The following is an 18,068-nucleotide window of genomic DNA, read 5'->3' on the forward strand; positions in this document are numbered from 1 at the left end:
TCAGCTTTTGGTAGGTCGTAGATACAGCGATCTTGTTGCGTCGTCAGGGAAATCTTGGATCGTTGTCAGGGAAATTTCGCGCGCACAGGAGACGCAAGAAAAGTCCATGACACGTTTACAGTCTCGTCCGAAGTTTATTTGGTCGCGATCTCACCCCTTCTCGTTCGACCCTAATCTTCTTGATCGATTCGCCTCTGATTTGGAAACGGTCGAGCGCTCTAGAAACGCGCGTCAACGATTCTTCTCTGGAATCGAGTAAAAAGAGTGCGACGCAACCGTTGGAATTTCCTTCTCGAAACAATCTTCGAAAACGAAGGTCCGAGGAAGGTAGACGGTTTGCGCGGGAAAAGTAGATTTTCAGGTTAATCAAATGAGAAGTTCGTATCGGCCCCGAGCCCGGCTTTACGCGCCGCTTGTTTCTCTCTCGCGTCCGACGAGGAAGAAGAACTAGCATCCAGCTACGATTTCTCTACGGTTTCCACGTGTTCCTTTCAGACGCGTCTGACGCGATTCCAGTGCGACTCGAATACAGCTGGAGTCGCGTTCCCACGCCAACCTTTCAGCAACGTTAAAGTAGACCACGCGGCGATTCGATCGACCTACGATCAACGAGGAACGTAGCGGTCGCGAGATTTTCATTTCGATGAAAACCATCCAGACGATACGGGTCAAGCCCGAGCCGAGCCGCTTCCTCCTCGTAAATGGCCCTTCTTCCTGTCCCACGCTCGTCGTTTCACAGTCGCTGTATCGATCGCCACGCGCGATTTTCCCCGCATTCCACCACGTTATAGCCAGCTTCGTAGTTAGCCAATTCCTTCTGCGCTAAAATTCTGCAAGGAAAAATGCTCGACCATTCCGACAGACGTTTATCCGGCCGTCGATTTGGAAGATCACGTTCATTCGTTACGGTAACGAACTCAGCGAGCGGAAAGTGTTTTAATCGGAGGCTAGCAGCCGTATACTCGTTTTGGCGAACCGAAAGCGAAGCGACCGGAAACGCGGCGGACGTGCATGGCGGCTAGCTCGACGAACGCCGTTCGCAAACGGAAACGAACCGTATGCTCGAACGAAAGAGACACGCTTAGTCGATCCGCGATGCAAACTGCTCGCGATTATCGACCGGAGAGAACCGCGCAACTATCTATCCTTGCTTCCACCTTGCCATCCTGCGATCTTCTCTCTCCTCTGACGGAGAATCCTTGGCGCAGTTGCTTCTCGGCGCCGATCTTCTCGTCCTGAGAAGATATCTCGTATGGACGAGCAGCGATAAACGTGAAAATAAGTCAACCCTTTGCGCTGGAGAACCTTTTCGTAGCAGCTACTTTGGATGATTTAGCGTATACCTGACGCGCGTCTTACAGCTAGTAAAATGTTTCATATACAAATGAACATTATATTCTAATAATTTCTCTATATTTGCATCTTCGAAAATATGATTTTGTAATATTAATTTCTGTATTCTTTCGTATGATAATTTATAAAGCATTAGACGTAGCGTCGATGAAAAGTATAAGAAGCATAAGATGAAGGTGAGAACCTGGAGGAACGTAACCTTGACCTCGCTTGAGAATGTGTTACTAAAACGGAATATTTGCTTTCTGTCGGATAGAAAGTTGGTTAACCACGAGAGCACACACCGCCGTTCGTTTCAAGAGACTTCAACTCGCCGATCAAAACAGAACGACCGATAGTATCGAAAGCTTTACGAAAATCCGTATATATATATATATATATAGCTTCAGCCTGAAACCCATTTTCGATACAATCGGAAAGATAGAGACGGAATTTCATAAGATCAGTTGCAGCAGAGCGTCCAGCGGATAAAACCGTGTCGTTCCAACGACGATGTTAGTAAAAAGAAAGGATCTTCGCGTATCTAAAGAGCACGAAACGTAATTGCGATATAACCGCGTCCCGGTTAGATCTTCCGACGATCGGTTCGCCAAACGATCGGATCACGATCCACCTGGTTGTCCGGACCAATTTCGACGAGAAACACCGTTCGTGTTCGTTCCATAGAGCGTCGCCGTCGGTCTAAACGCGTTCGTCAACCAGACCGAGTCCGATCGACGGCGTCGAGAGTCTGTTCGCTTCTGCCGCGTCTCGACTTGACCGGTCCAACCCTCTCGCCTTCCGTCGGTGTCGAGCGATCAAGAACGACGATCGTTAACCAATGGAGAGCGCACAGAGACATCGGCGCTAGAACGCGCCGGTATAGACGGTGACTTTTTGCAAGACTGTAAACAGTTATAGACGACGGACGACGAGAAAGTAGCACATATTTTTAGCAGCGTAATCGTAGCTTAGGTCAGCAGCGGTGCAACGACCTGCGACAACTTGACTTTTCACCGTTGGTGCTGCGCGCTTTGCTAATTTGTCGCTTCGCCGTCGGGAAATTATTCGGCAAGCTTTTTCGTCTAACGTCACCACGTGCAATCGCCACGCGTCCACGACGACAACGAACACTACGTCAGCGAAGAAGTTTTCCAGTGCGGTCGGTTTGGCGAAAGAGAGTGGACGGAGCAGAGTTGCGGCGAGATTACGTTACGTCGGTGCTTTGCTAACGTAATGTCGGGACAAACGGTAGCGCGTAAAAGAAACGGCCGGTTGACATCGAGTTTATTGACACGTTGCGGTTTAGGTTGGTAGGCGAAATAAATCGCCTCGGTGGACGACGAGATTCAACGAGTCGCACGAGTCGCGTTTCGTGTTACCGCGAACGACCGCGTGCCTCGCAGCTTTACACTTGCCCAGTGGTGCTCGTTGACGCTTTCGGAGACCGCGGTCACGCGATCCGTTTTTGGTTCGTCGTTCGCACTTTCCGGGTTGTTTTTCGTCTCGCCTCTGGTCGTTTGGCGCCGGCCTCTGGAATCCGGAAGTGGAACGTCAACCGCAGCTGCTTTAAGAGCACTCGTATCCTTTTACTCGCTTTAAATTCTTCTCTTTCCATCTCTTTTATCCTCCGATCGATCGACCATCTCACGATGTACATTCAAATTTCCTTCGCTTCCAGTTTTGGTCCAGTAAATCGATATCAACTTGACTAAACGTTACACCAGCAGGTTCGCTCGTGCTAGAAACCGTGTGTACTGCAAGTATTCTAATGTTGCCGCGGTTAGCAGGGTGAGAGACCTCCGTGTGATCGTAATTATCGACTTCAACTCCTAATTTATAGACCACTTGGCACGCGTCGCCTCTGCTTCTTCTAGAATACCAGATTTTATTAAGCGTAGCCGTGACCATTTCAACAGCCCTTGTACCTTAATCGGACTTTACTGCTTCCTTATACTCCTTTGTCTCGATTATGGGTCGATCGTACGGCAACCTCGTGTTCAACCTGATAAAAAAGTCAGCAATTTTTTCCAAGGTTTCTCGGTTGTAAATCTGGCCGGCCGATGAATGTGCCCGTGACCATGATTACGCTTCTATCTTGATAGAATATATATTCTGTTCGCTGGTAACCAGGCCACTGGCTGATGAGAGGCTATTTTTCTTTTAAAAGCCTTAAATAGGTTTAATCTGTTCATAACAATTCAGCCTTATCAATTTTCACACACGAACCTATCTTTTCAGGTCTCCCTTCTTATTCTACCCTCCGTCCTTTTCATCCTGACTTGCTCGCATAAACGCTATTGCCCGCATATGTGAGTGACGCAACGCTTTAAGCGATAGTATCAATTCTTCTTCCACGTCAACCAAGAATTTCAGACAGAAGGTCTTACACAGTCTATGTTTCTCTTATTTTCTCTCACGTCGGCGATAGCACTTTCGACGTTCGTCCTTCTCTTATCGCGTAGCACCTTTTCGTAAACGGCATAGTTTCCCGTTTAACGCGTTTAGAATAAAACAGTAGGAATAATATTCAGACTAAGTAACAATATTCGAAGAGTCGTTTATGGAATTCTTGCAAACGTATGAGAATAGCTGACAAAACTGAGTGTCACTGAGTCGAAACTGCCGCGCCCATGCGTCTGCAGCGCGTTATCAAATGGACCAAGAAACGCGTAACACGTGCCGCAGCATTTGCAAGCGAGCGTGACTAACTGTCGCGATATGCACATTCATCCGTGTAACCCGTGCGAGTAAACCCGTTACGAATCATCGATCGAGTCCGCGGAGAGTCATCGAATCGTATCGATTTCGCAGGAAACGACGACCCGGACAAAGTGGCAAAAATTCGGTGCAATCGCAGGCGTCGTATCGCTGCGGCGAATTTGCCAGCAACCTCTTGCTCGTAATCGTTCGCGTCGCTTTCTCCGGCTGCCGGCCAGCGGCAGATCGAAGACGAAGTTATCGTTCGTTCACCCGACAATTCTCCAATTTCGCGTGTCACGGAGCTTGCCTTCGCTGCTCGTAATGAACGTGTTTCGCGCGAATCGCTCGGTTGTTCGTCTGTTTTTCGCTAATTACGATGGCAGATACATATGTATGTTGCGGTCACGATTCAGGCAACGTTTCGTGAGACGCGTTACGACCACGGAATCGACATAAAGGTAGAAGCAACGGACCTAACGGTCGAATTTCTGTCGAATGCCAAGGCAGTTGCGCTTACAGAGAATAACGATTCGAAGCTTCGGATGTCGTTCCGTGGTCCGTCGAAGTCGATTGCCTCTGGCATTCGTGAAAATACTCCGTCGATAAACATTTACAGTACAATGCATTAGCGTTAGACGACTACGGTTGAAACGACGAGAAAGAATAGCCAAAAATAGAAGAAAAAATAGGGCTGTTTCTGGTCGGAACGACTCCCAAGTCGTTTCAACTTGATCGACACTGTGTTTACAGCGACGAATTGGAGCAACCAGTGCCGGTGGTCGACTCGATCGTTCGATCTGGAAGTTGCCTAACGCGAGCTAGGTTCAAATATTTGTTCCGTCTTCTCGTTTCCTCGACCCGATTCGTCGGAACGACAAAGTACCCGTTACAAAACGGTGTCGCAGCTCGCGTCTGGTATATCGAGCTCGAGCAACCGTGACGAAAGCCCGTGGTCCAATCGCGGTTTATCTTATCGCGAACGATTTTGAAAAAAGAAACTTCTTTTTCTACGGTGTTTGCACAAGAACCGCTACTTGAAATCGATCTTCGATGGAGCGGAGGATAGCGAAATTCAACGATCGATCCTTCCTTTGTGTTTCAGCTGTACCGTCGTTTTGTTCAACCCACGAAAGAACACGCAGGCCCACGTGTTGAACGCTTGTCGCAAAACGGTAACTTCTTTGGCCCTCGCTGGCGATGGAAGGTTCCTGGCCACCGGAGAATGCGGCCACATGCCGAACGTTCGAGTTTGGGACATCTCCGATCCGTACAATGCCGTGCAGTTCGCCGAATTTTCCGGGCACAAGTACGGCATCAACTGCGTGGTGAGTAGCAAGCGGGGAAAATCTGCAACCTGTTCGCAAAAATCGATCGCAATCGATTACGCCCGAATCGTGAAAACGAAACCGGAGAAGCTTCGGAGTGGCGAATACAGCGAACGCATCGACGAGTCGTTTTTCCTTTTAATAGATCGTTTAATTAACCATATCTGCATTAGCTTCGCGATATCACTGACGGTATCCGCCAGCGCGTATTCGATTGTCAATCAGATTCTCTCTCTCTCTCTTTCTGCCACGACAATTCTACGGCAGAAATTACGCCGAACATCGTTGGAAACTTTTGTTTCTCTGATCGATACGTCGGGTCTGGCAGTGCAAGCTGCCTGTCGGTCACTCGAATCTGCATCACGCGCCAAGGAAATAAAGCGCTTAATTCGAGGGTACGTTTTGTTTCGCCGAGAGGAATTTAATTTCGAGGGTCTTTGTCGCGCCGCTTTTGTTCGCGTTTACCTCGGCGCGAACCGCCGCTTTCCACGTGAAATTACTTTCCGCAAGCAGAGAAACCAGCTTTTCGAGTCCTATTACGACGAACACCGAAAGTACCGCGATGAATGCTCGCGACGAAGAAAGGGTCGCCGCCGCGTCGAACGCGCCTTTACGAACTCACGACTTTACCTCTGTTACGTCACCGCTCGCATGTTAATTAAGATCCACGGCTTTTATCTCGGCACCCGCTTACCAAAGACTCCGTTTCAAGCTGCTTCCGCGGCCGTGCGGTCGCCCCTAACACAACTACGTGTCGTTGCAGATATATAGAGTTGTAATCATCAAGATCGCGCGCTATCTCTTTCTTCGTTTCGTCGCTCTGCGGATGAAACGCCGTCGTGTAAAAGTATAATTTCCATGATCGTTCGACCTCGAATAAATATAATTGAAATATTCTCGGGTCAACGACGATTCCGTCTCGCTGGAGACAATTTTCGCGATAGACTGCTAACGAGAAACAAGCAAGCGGTTGCAGGAGCGACGCGCGTCTCATCGAAGAACGTTGCATTCGCGCCACATACACGCGAGACGCGTCGACGTCGGACAAAGTGCGTGAATACGAGATCGCATTCTCAGCGAATGGACAACGGTATCCTTTCCTTTTTTCTCTTTTTCCTCTTTTTTCTTTTTTTTTTTTTTTTTTTGTTATCGCTAGCCGTTGCATTCTCTCGACATCCGCCGAGTACGATGATCTTTGGTCGAAAACGTGCAAGGCTCGGATTCTCTCGTTTCTTTTCCTGCTTCGGTCGATCGTAATCGAGACGACAAACTAGAGAACGTTTTTACACGCGTGTTCGTACGATGGTTTTTTTCTCAAGGCATTTTCACCGAGCAACAAGTACGTGGTATCCGTGGGCTCTCAACACGATATGATCGTCAACGTCTGGGACTGGAGGAACAATGTTAAAGTGGCGTCGAACAAAGTGTCGAGCAAAGTGAAGGCCGTCTGCTTCGCGGAAAACGGCAATTACTTCGTTACCGTCGGCAACAGACACGTCAAGTTTTGGTATCTCGAATACTCGCGCAGTGCCAAGGTAAGTCAGACGTTAACGTGCCGTCTTTGTCCGAAACGAACGCGGTCTCTCTTTTCTACCGTACCCTGATCGATCGAAAAGTAATTTTGCACGGACGAGTCGTAAGGGAAGTAGAAAAGAAAGAAAAGAGGATGATCGGAGGAGGAGGAGGCAGGTGGTGAGGTAGAAGAACGGTAACGCGAAGGTGGTGATAGTGGGAACTTTGTTGCGCAGTATAAGGAACCTGTGCCTTTGATGGGTCGGTCTGCCATATTAGGAGAACAGAGAAACAACGATTTCGTGGACGTAGCCTGCGGCCGAGGGGATATGGCGGATTCGACGTACGCGATCACCAAAACGGGGCTTCTATGCGAATTTAATAACAGGAGGCTGTTGGACAAATGGGTGGAGCTTCGTGTAAGTAACGACTTTGCTCGTAATGGCTTTGCCGGATGCTGTGTTTTTAAGGATATTACGTGACCATGAACCGACGAGGCTCGTCACGACACGCTGCTCTCGTCGAGGAATTTGTTTTAACGCGATTTGCATGGAAACGCGGTGCCAACTTGTCTCTTGGAATCGTCGAGCGTATACGCGGCACCGTGCAACGCACGATGTACCTTGTCCGTAGCTCGTTTCAAGGAGCGGCTGTTTTCAGACGAGCAGTGCCAATTGCATGGCCGTTGGAGACAAATACATCTTCATCGGCTGCGCGGAGGGAATCGTGAGGTGTTTCAGTCCCAACACGCTTCAGTTCATCACCACGTTACCGAGAACCCATTACTTAGGCGTGGACGTCGCTCAGGGATTGTCCATTAGGTGCGAGAATCTAAACGTCTCCTTAGATAAATTTAATCCGACGACGATCCATCGGTGTGTCCCTTCGTCAAGCCTATCGTCTGTCAATTGCAGTCACATGTCTCAGCATCCGACGAACGCGAGGTATCCGGACGCGATCGCGCTGGCGTTCGACGAACGGAACAACAAGCTGACCTGCGTCTACAACGACCACAGCATCTACGTGTGGGACGTGCGGGACATCAGGCGGGTCGGCAAGTCCCATTCGTTTCTCTACCACTCGGCGTGTATCTGGGGCGTCGAGATGTATCCCACAGGATCGGATTCCATGACCAGTATGCCGGCTGGCAGTTTCATCACCTGTTCCAGCGACGACACCATCCGCGTGTGGAACCTCGAGAAGGACATCTCTCCGGACGACACGCTCTACAAGCGAAACATCTATAGCAACGAGTTGCTCAAAGTGCTCTACATAGATCCGGAGCTGACTTACTTGAAAGATCTGGATCTGGCCGCTGCCGGGTCGAGCGAAAAGAGCGACGCATCGTACGACGGACGAAACGGAGTCAGATCGATTCGAGTGAGCCCGGACGGGAAACATTTGGCGTCCGGTGATCGATCTGGCAATATTCGAATTCACGATCTCTCCTCGTTGGAGGAACTGTGCTTGATCGAGGCGCACGACGCCGAAGTACTCTGCCTGGAGTATTCCAAGTTCTCCCGATACTCGGCGGAGCCACCGAGGCTGCTTGCCAGTGCCTCCAGGGATAGGCTGATCCACGTGTTCAGCGTCGATCAAGGATACAACTTTTTGCAAACGCTCGACGATCATAGTTCGTCCATCACTGCCGTTAGGTTCTTCAATCAGAGTAATCAGAGCAATCAGATACAAATGGTCTCCTGCGGTGCCGACAAGAGTATTATCTTCAGGCAGCTGCAATCGGTAAGTCGGTCACCGTTGCCTCGTAGCGTCGTTTCGCGAGCGTAGTCGAAGATTTCGATCGTTTCAGACACCGGGAGGAATGCCGCAATTCGCCAGGGGTCACAACGCCCAGGGCAAGACCACTCTGTACGATATGGAGGTCGATTCTGGACAGAAACACGTCTTGACCGCCTGCCAGGACAGGAACATAAGGGTTTACAACGTAGCCACGGGTAAACACAGTAAAACGTTCAAGGGGTCTGTCGGCGAAGACGGATCGCTCATCAAAGTGGTTCTAGGTAAGGCAAAGTATAACGGCAATGCAAACATTTACGCTTGGTCGGAGCTACTCTGGTGGAACGATCGATAGACGGTGGTAAACCGTGTAACTTGCACGTTTCAGACGCATCGGGAATCTACGTAGCTACCTCGTGTACGGATAAGACGTTGTGCGTGTACGATTACTATAGCGGCGAATGCATGGCCACTATGCTCGGTCACTCGGAGTTGGTGACAGGGCTGCGCTTCAGTCCCGACTGTCGCAACCTCGTGTCCGCTAGCGGAGACGGTTGTATATTCGTGTGGCGCGTTCCACGCGACATGGTCGTCACTATGCAGGCGCGTCTCGCTCAGCAAGCGATGCGAGCTGGAAAGTAAGAGAACCTTACGTTGTTTGCCTCTTATAGTTTCGAACGAAGGAAAAACGCGATCGATGGCACGATATGGATGGAAATGCGATGTTACAGAAGGCCGTCACAAGTGAACGGCACGGGGATCGACATACAGCTGGACAACGAAACTTTCGGCTCGCCACCGCCGGAATTCCTCGATCCGAACGCGAACCCAACGTCGCAGAACGTAGGCGTGGACTACAGATTCAGCGTGGGCCAGCTACCCCTCTGGGCGAAGAAGCAGATAAACACGACGAACGCGGACGAAGGTGCTGTCCTCGGTTCGAACGTGAGACCCCTCGGCGTGGACCTGCCGAAGGGCAGATGGGCGCAAAGGGTTCAGCAAGGAGACGGTATAACGGTCAAGTCCGTGTACGACAGCGACGAAGTTATACCGTTTCCTCCGCCTCGTGGCGCTATCGATTCCGATGGCGGTGGCGGAGGCGGCGGTTCGAAAGATAGTTCGATCGACAGCGGAACCGAGACCAAGTGCAGCAGCGATTATCGCAGGGAAACGATCGTCATCAAAAGGGTAAGGTCGCTTTCTGAAACGCGTTACCCGTGGGCAAAGATCGCGCGCTAATCTCTTATCGTTTCCGAGATCATCCTCGGCATCGATCCGCGCTAAAACGAACCTCCTAATGGGATCAATGAATCGTTCCTTTTCTTTTCTTTTTCTTCGAATGGTGCTCACGATACGCTAACGATCGATAACTGGTTCTAGGAAGAGGACGAAACTGTATTTCAACCTTGCCCAGATAGTTACAGAGAATTAGCAGATGAAACGAAACAGGTACTAACTGATTCCCAGTAACACAATAATTGTAATAATTTCTCCGTATCCAGTGAGTGTTATCAGTGTGCATTTGCGAATCGCGGGCAGCTCGCGAGAGAAACGGACCAACCATACTTGCGTTTGTCGTTTACTTTGTCCAGTCAGCTTTCACACTGCTCGATTTCTTTTATTTTATTTTGTTTCTTCCATCGTAACGTCAAATTATCTGTTCGCGATTGTTTTGTGTTCATTCTATTTTGTTTCAACCGATGACATATAGGTGATCGGTGGTAACGTGACTGTAACTAGAGGTAGCAATATCACGGAATTGACACGACAATCAAGGAGTCGTCATCATACCGACGATAGCAGTCTTGGCAGCTTTAAATTTGAGGTATAATCTCACTAACGCCTCCGACACACTTATAGCAAAGTATCGTCAATCAGTAACGCAGTCAAACAAAAAAAAAAAAACATCCAAAATACGTATATCGAGTTTAAGAACGATCATTGTACATGTCTTCCTATACTTGTAGCTTTTCAGTTACTCGTGTTGGTTGCTTTAATTTCTCGTAATAAGTACATATATATATATATACCTAACCTTAGAGTCTCGAAACAGCCGAAACTCACGCTTCATCAAGTAACAATAGCTCGTAGGTGAAACGACGTTTGGAAAGAGGAACGTTCGCGTCTAAAATATTTTAATTATGTATCGTATAGGATCACGAGAGTACCGAGCACGACGGAGACGTGGAAGATTATTCAGAGGGAGAGAATGGTACAACCGGTTCGGAGAAATCTCATCACAGGTTGATGTATTATCCTGCTCCGGAAGATACGGTGTCGAATCAATTCACCGTAAACGCGATGGACGTCGAAGAACTTCGAAGGTTGGAGACGTCGCCTTCTCGCGTTTATCGTTCTACGAATTTTCTACAGCCAAGTTATCCGAAAAAGTAATTACCGAAAATGTTTCACAGGTCTCAGAGGAGACAGAAGAAGCCTAGAAACGGAGAGAGCGGTCGAACGAGCGAATTAACCGCTTCTGGTAGTCAAGACGACTCGGACTCCGAGGGCGGCGCTTCAACGCCCAGTGCCGAGCGAAATCCTCTGTCTATGTTGTCGGAAGCTAGTTCAGAGGGATTCGACCAACTAGCCAAGCAGAGTCACCGTGAAAAGTTCCTTAAGAACGCTTTTGAATCTCTCAGCGGTGCCGAAGAGCCTACGAATAGAAGCGTTAAAACGACTAGCATCAGTTCCCAGTTTCACGGAAGGTAATTGCCTATCGTTTATCGTTGCGAATAGATTTCTTCGAGAGTCGACGAAATGAACGCGCGCGATTGCAGACTCAGCGGTAACGGCGATAACGGCGGCAACAACAAGATTCGCAACGCAGCGGTAGTGAACGCAACGAAGCAAGCGAGAGGTGACTCGGACGTCGTGAAGAAGCGCGAAGAGTTGCAAAGGAGAATAGAGGAAACTAGAAGAAAATTGCAAAGCGTAAGTACCGCGAAACGAAACGTTATCGGCACCGCGTGATTCATAGGCGATATTGCAGTTTGATCGTTGGTTTTTCAGGTTGGCTATAAATCGTCGTTAAAAACCAGTCAAAGCATATCCGACTTAAGCAGCCATATACCGGAGAAACATCATCGTTCGAATAGATTAAGCACAGGTAACAAATCCGGTCAGCAAACCCAATACTCGAAACCGATCAATCCCTGCAAACCTATACCGAATCCAAAGCCCCCGTTAAAACCTCAACAACTCGTTAACAAAATATCGGTTGTGGGTAATGCGCCACTTAAGCTAGATATTCCGAACGATAACTGCTTATCCAAAAGTCCGACTACGTCGTGCGTAAATGACAAGACAAAACCGTCTCTTAGTCGACCGTTAACGTTAACCTTAAAGAAAACTGAAAAGTATAAGCTATCGCTGAATAAACCGAATCAATCTTTGCCGGAATCGCCCGTCTGTGAAGAGCTAAAGCTCTTAAAGGAACAGTGTAAAAAGAACGTTAGCCGATTCGCGAGATTCGCTCAGAAAAGGAGATCGTGTAGTTACTTTATCGGACTCGATGACAACGAGGAAGACATGGAAAATATAGCCAAGTCTTTCGAGAGTTTGCCCGCGATGAACGAGCGCAATATAGAAAACTTGAACGACCCGATGGACGACGGGGACGAAGGGAACGGAAACTTCAGCGACGACTCCCTGGAAGGTGACTTTAAGAATCCACCTCGACGATGCGTCAGCGATTATCAGATAAACATGCATATCGACCATCAACAAGGCACTCAGAGAAACTATTCCACGTATCAGACTTTCTCGAAACGAATTCTAACCGGCTCTCAAGAAAGCATCCTTTCGGACGCCTCGGTCGAGTCTTTCTCGAAAGGAAGCGCTGAAATTCTGGATTATAGCCACTACGACAACGACAGGCATTCGAGCGCGAGCTTCTTCTTGTCCCGCCGAAAGATGCAAGCTGGTCGAAGTCACGAAAGCATTCTCACGGATGAATCCGATTATCAGATGTTTCCGTTGCACGAGAACATCGATCACCGAAGCACCGAAAGCGTGTTGACCGACGACTCGGACTCTTTAGTGAAATCCGCGCCGTTGGAGATGCTGTTCGATTCCCACTATAAACGAAAAAGGCAAAATTCGGAAACGTACAGCGGTAATCCCAACAACGCCGTGATACCATCGAGTAATACCGAAAATTCTGCTAACGATCCAACGTCTTGTCGGGCTGTATTCAGATCGAAATCGCTGCAGGACACGCGAATAAGCCAAGCCAGGAACGAGAATAGCTATTCGGAGGATAACGCGCAGCCGGCAACCTGCATCTACTACGAATTCAATTTCAACGATCAGAACGACACGAACGTCGAAATGAGAATCGGAACTAAATCGGACACGATGTCGCGAAGCAATAGCCTGAAAGTTGCAAAGGAGCCGCAATCGATGTTGATCCTGAACGATTTCGTGGCTCACAAACCACCGAAACCTAAACGCAACTCGGCTCGAACGCAGAGCATGCGGAACAGAGCACGCCCCGCCTGGAACAAGTACGTAGACTCGGCGTCTCAGTCTTCCTGCGTGAAGCCCGCCGATTCCGACAACTATCCGAACAAGTCTCACGGGGAGGAACGAGCAGCCAGAAACGGTGCCGAAGCGAAGTCCGATACGAACGAGTCTTTGCACGCTTCCAAGAGGATGGAGCAGTTGTTGCAACCCTCCAGCTATTCTTTGCAGCCAAGCGACGATAAAGATTCGAAGACCAAGTTTTACAGCCTGCAGACTCGTCGGGCCGACAAAGGTATCGCGTACGACGCGGGTGGACCGATGGACAACTTTGCCTTCGATCCAAACGATTCCTCTTGTCAAACGAAGAGCTATGGAGCCCACGACGTGGACGAGGATCAAATAGATTCTTCCCACGCGGAGAGAAATCGACATCGTTGCTTCGAGAATCAGATACCAACGAAAGACACGCAGGAGACCTACGACTCTCTGGAACCTCCCACAGCCGTCTCCTGCGACTTGCAAGCGACCGGCATGCAAAACGCTTCGAATCTGTTGACGACGAACGAACGCATCGACAATTTGGACGCTAGCGTCGATCTCAGAATCACTCGAGCCATCGAAGGGACCGTTAAGTTGCTTTCCAAGGAATTCGAAAACTTGGTGAGAAGGGAGCAATACCTTATGAAGGAGAAGTGTCTGCGAATGTCGCATTGTCAGGAGACGAGCGAGAACTTCGCCAAGCTGGAGGCGGAAAGGGACGGCAGATTTTGTTCGCTGAGGCGAGACATAAGATTCCATTCCGGGGGCGAAGATAGCGATTGCGCGGACACGTCTGCGATGGACAAGTCGATGATGGAAAGCGGTTCCTCCACGTCCGCTTCGAGCTGCACGAACTCGCCAAAGCGAATGTGGCCGCCAGCCTCGCGCTGCCAAAGTCACACGAAGTGGACTAAAACGTTGCCCACCATTAATCAAGCAATTCTACCATCCAAGCATCTGTACGCAGGTACTTCGCCTGAAAGAAAATTGTCCTATCATTCTGTTCGTTTCGTTCGCTGCAGTAGTAGTACAGTTTTTCTTATCTGGATGCCGAGAAACCGTGCCATTCTGTCGTGATCATTTTCGCTGCTCGATTATCGATCTCGATCGATGCCCACGGGGCAACGTAGCCGCCGCAACACGAGAAAACAAGGGTTTTCTCAACGAAAAACATGAGAAATCGCGGAAAGGAGAAAACCAATAGCGACGTTCTCGGATAGTCGAGCGTGTCGGGCAAGAAAATCGAGGAACGAGTCGTTAAATGTTTGCCCGAGTGTGTAACGACAACCGCAAATCGTGTAAATACCGTCGTTCGACACTCGGCACAGCACGATCACAAAAGTTTCTCATCGTTTATTGCGTCTAAGATAATTTTCTTTTCCGCATCCTAAATGTGAATGTGTTATTCTTTATAGTTTTGTTATATCTGTCGATATAGTATCACTACCATCCGACCGAAAATATATTTCGCTTCTTTCATTTTAGTTAGCGACGATAGCGATCGCGTACTTTTCAGTTTGAACTTTTCAGTACTTTTCAGTTTTCGAATTTTTCGTTTGGCATGACACGTGATCGACAGCATGTTTTGTCTTCACGATGTAGTTTAATCCCGCTTCCTTGTCCCACTATCGATCATTTTTATCTTATTTTATTAATTATACTCGTGTGCCAAAGTCGATCGCGTTGACCGCGTGCACGCACTACCAAGCGTCTACACTATTTCTCATAGTTTGCATTCGCGGAGTGCGAAGTTACGTCGATCGGCTTTGGACTGGAATTTCTCTTTTTTATTTATCTCACGCACTCCACATACATTTTGCATCTTTGTTTTCCTACGAAAGTCATGATTTTTCGAATTTTTATATTTGCTATAATTCATTAACCAGACGGTCAATCGTACGTTGATCTACCGTCTCGCGATTAATTCGTCGCTTCCGCGATGTGCATGAATGAGAGAGAAAGCAGCTTGCCTTTCAACGTTCTGAAAATTCCTAAACCGTACGTTTCGTTGTTTGAAATTTAAAAGACGTAAAGCCCAGCTAAAACAAAAAAAAGAAAAAAAAAAGAAAAGAAAGAGAAAGAACAGTCAGAGGTAAGTGTAACTCTATAGAAAAGAGACACGATCATTATAAATACACATTAAACATCTTTGAGCTAAGGGAAAAAGTAGCTTAGTGCATGTGTGTGCGTGTTGTTGTCGACAGTTGGCAGTAGTGGGGGGCGAATCTCGTCAAAAGTTTTTGACAGCGAAGAAGAGGGGGGTGGCATGCGACGTGCCTGCTCGCTGAGTGATCTTTCCGTCAGCCCGCCAAATAGGTTACTGCATGGCCCGATACAAGGTACCCTTTCATTGTGTGCCACGTCTATGAGGGTCTTTCCAACGACAATTATCTAAATTGCACCGGGAGAACGTCGACGGGCAACTTGGTCTTGCCCTTTCAAAGTTGTTCCTCGTTTTTGCCATTCTTCTTCATCATACGTTCGATACAGCCCTCTACTAGTTGTCAAAGTCACGGTACAAGGTCGTATGATTTTACTAGAAGTTACTTTGGAACGACCCCCTTTTATAATATAGAAACTTTGAATCGATGGTTCGATATTTTGTCTACGCCGATGTCGATGGCATCGTAAACCTCCGCGGTGATTAAATTTCAGATCGTTTGAATTGGAAAAGCGTTAACGTTGCCGGATATGATCATCGATATCGCAGTTTTATACAAAGTATCGAACAGTTTCGCTCTTACTTCTCTCTAAGATAGAAATTTGCTCTGTGCAGTGTTGCATTTTATCGCTAAAGATAGATAGACGATGGCTTTACGTAAGGCGAATTTGTTGCTAATTGGTGCTAATAGTTTCAGGAAAAGTAGGTAATAAGAACGCGAACGCTTCGGCGAGAAGTGGACTAGGAAGTGCAAATAGCGGGAATCAGTCGCGGCACGGTTCCACGAAGAATCATTCTTCTCACATGACAAGGAGCAGCAGCGTTGGCGTCCTAAATCAGGTATGCATCAATTTTAGTAAATTGTCAAAGCGCGTCAAATTGTAGGAAATGCGTTCTCTGTTTTAACGATATTGTTGCAGAGTGACTCGGAATCGGACGTTGGAGCTGGAAACAACAGGGGTTGGAACAATCAGACAGGCAGCAACAGAATCAGCGGCTTAATGAGGCCGACGATCAGCTCGCAAAACAAAATCAATCATCAGGCGAAGTCGAACTCCTCTTCTAACAGCAATTTGCCTTCCGTTCTCAGAAGAAGAGGGATGCAGGGAGCATATTCAAGTGGTAATTATCGTCACAGATATTAACGAAAGCTTGAGCAACCGAGTTACCTGCCGATACATTGGCTTCAACCATGTTACGCGTATTCTTTTGCAGTAAATCTAAGTCAAGTGGGTAATCAGGAAGATTCAAGTTCGGAAGATACCTCCTCTAATGGAAACGGTGGAAAACCGGCGCTTCCACCGAGACCTCGAAGCATCAGTATCGACCACTCCACGACTAGGTACGTTAAATAAAATTGAAACCTATTTTTCTGTTTTTTTATACGCGTTAATCGGAATTCCATCATCGATGTATCTCGCTTCCTTTTACAGCTTAAGTCTACCCGGTACAACGGTAAGAAGATCGGGATCGACGACGATTATAACTAACGGTCGTAACGGAAATAACACGATGGGACAGAATGCAAGTCGGATGTCGACAACAAATCGCAATCAATTAGATCCCAGCCCACAGGAACTTCCAGTTAAAGATACCGATCGTGCCATCGATGTAGCCAGTGCCGAATGTAAGTGCCGCGATTATCTTCATTTTCCTTTATTTGGTCTATGTGCGTGTCCTTTACACGCACGCGTATTTCTCACAACTCACGATCATCTTGTCGTTTTTCAAAGTGTAAGCATGCAAGATTGCAAGAAGCTGTAATACGATATACGATTATAGATAAACGTACTCGAACGTTCTATCGATTGGGATATTAAGTTTTTATTATTTAATTTTCGTCTGAGAAAATATAATCTAACAAGGATTTTACTCTTGCAGTAGGCACGGACAAAACATTAGGTAAACTAAAGACACCTATTGAGAATGCTGTCCTGTGAAAATAATAAATCTTTCAGTCTGTTAAAAATTTGTAAGTGATCATGCTATGACAAGGCGAAAACCATTCAAACAGAATCGTTTCACGCGAATCTTAGTACAGACTAGGACATAATAGTCTGTAGGTCGCTGTATATAATATATGTGCTATACATGTGACGTTCGGAGTTTTCAGAGAGAACGCGTAGCATCGTTTTCGTCGTGAAACGAAAATAATGCAGCTTTTAGTTGAGACTATAAAACGCGTCAAACTGTCATTGCATCTTCGAGTCCAAGATATCGCATTATTTTCCACGTTCCTTCTGCTTTGTATGTGTTTAATTAATCGTGGAGAAAATTCCCTTCGCCTTCGGTGATTCGATCGCTTTTCCAATTCAACTCTATCCAATTTAACTCGTCTATAAGTTCTACAAGTATGTAAATACTGCACATAAATGTTGTACATAAATATTCACGGAAGAAGTTCGGGACATTTCGCGTCATGTCAATCATAAGAAAATCACTCGAGGAAGCCAGCCACGAAGATATTGTTATTTAGCTCATTGCATAGACCTGGAAAATTTAGCTCTCATCGTTAGAATTCTACCCGAGTCTCTAGGTCTCGATCACAATAGCATGGTCTCATTACGGATTTTAGAACTGATGTAACCTGCACGCTGCACGATTTCATTCAACCTTTTTTCATGTTGCGAAGCGGGTACTACATGCTGTACATTGAAAATATAAATCATGTAACATCCGCTTGTGTCTGACGTGCATCGTTAAAAATGTAAATGTTCGGTCGAATCGAACCTCTGTTTCTTCACGCGTACCGGAACGTTTGCATTTTTAAGCACGTATTCTTAACGGTAAAT

At 47.5% G+C, this 18,068-nt stretch overlaps 1 protein-coding gene across 8 annotated transcripts in view; it reads left to right on the forward strand.

Moving 5' to 3' along the window:
• The window catches only part of Wdr62 (WD repeat domain 62), an 81,758-nt gene that overhangs the window by 59,903 nt on the left and 3,787 nt on the right, over positions 1 to 18,068 (forward strand). For 3 of the 8 annotated variants that reach the window (XM_033337170.2, XM_076621943.1, XM_076621945.1), the window contains 19 exons: positions 5,138 to 5,360; positions 6,680 to 6,895; positions 7,109 to 7,291; positions 7,533 to 7,693; positions 7,787 to 8,615; positions 8,683 to 8,893; positions 8,998 to 9,247; positions 9,341 to 9,797; positions 9,990 to 10,058; positions 10,321 to 10,434; positions 10,764 to 10,933; positions 11,024 to 11,317; positions 11,390 to 11,543; positions 11,622 to 11,718; positions 15,320 to 15,454; positions 15,968 to 16,116; positions 16,197 to 16,398; positions 16,492 to 16,618; positions 16,710 to 16,903. In XM_033337170.2, the coding sequence (XP_033193061.1) occupies positions 5,138 to 5,360; positions 6,680 to 6,895; positions 7,109 to 7,291; positions 7,533 to 7,693; positions 7,787 to 8,615; positions 8,683 to 8,893; positions 8,998 to 9,247; positions 9,341 to 9,797; positions 9,990 to 10,058; positions 10,321 to 10,434; positions 10,764 to 10,933; positions 11,024 to 11,317; positions 11,390 to 11,543; positions 11,622 to 11,718; positions 15,320 to 15,454; positions 15,968 to 16,116; positions 16,197 to 16,398; positions 16,492 to 16,618; positions 16,710 to 16,903 (4,235 nt within the window). Of the gene's footprint in view, positions 1 to 5,137; positions 5,361 to 6,679; positions 6,896 to 7,108; positions 7,292 to 7,532; positions 7,694 to 7,786; positions 8,616 to 8,682; positions 8,894 to 8,997; positions 9,248 to 9,340; positions 9,798 to 9,989; positions 10,059 to 10,320; positions 10,435 to 10,763; positions 10,934 to 11,023; positions 11,318 to 11,389; positions 11,544 to 11,621; positions 14,083 to 15,319; positions 15,455 to 15,967; positions 16,117 to 16,196; positions 16,399 to 16,491; positions 16,619 to 16,709; positions 16,904 to 17,157; positions 18,045 to 18,068 lie in introns of those variants that run through there. The other 5 variants (XM_076621942.1, XM_076621941.1, XM_076621947.1 and 2 more) reach the window with 5 other exon arrangements.

The sequence above is a fragment of the Bombus vancouverensis genome, chromosome 10 (genome assembly GCF_051014615.1).
Source record: "Bombus vancouverensis nearcticus chromosome 10, iyBomVanc1_principal, whole genome shotgun sequence".
Taxonomy (NCBI): Eukaryota; Metazoa; Arthropoda; class Insecta; order Hymenoptera; family Apidae; genus Bombus; species Bombus vancouverensis.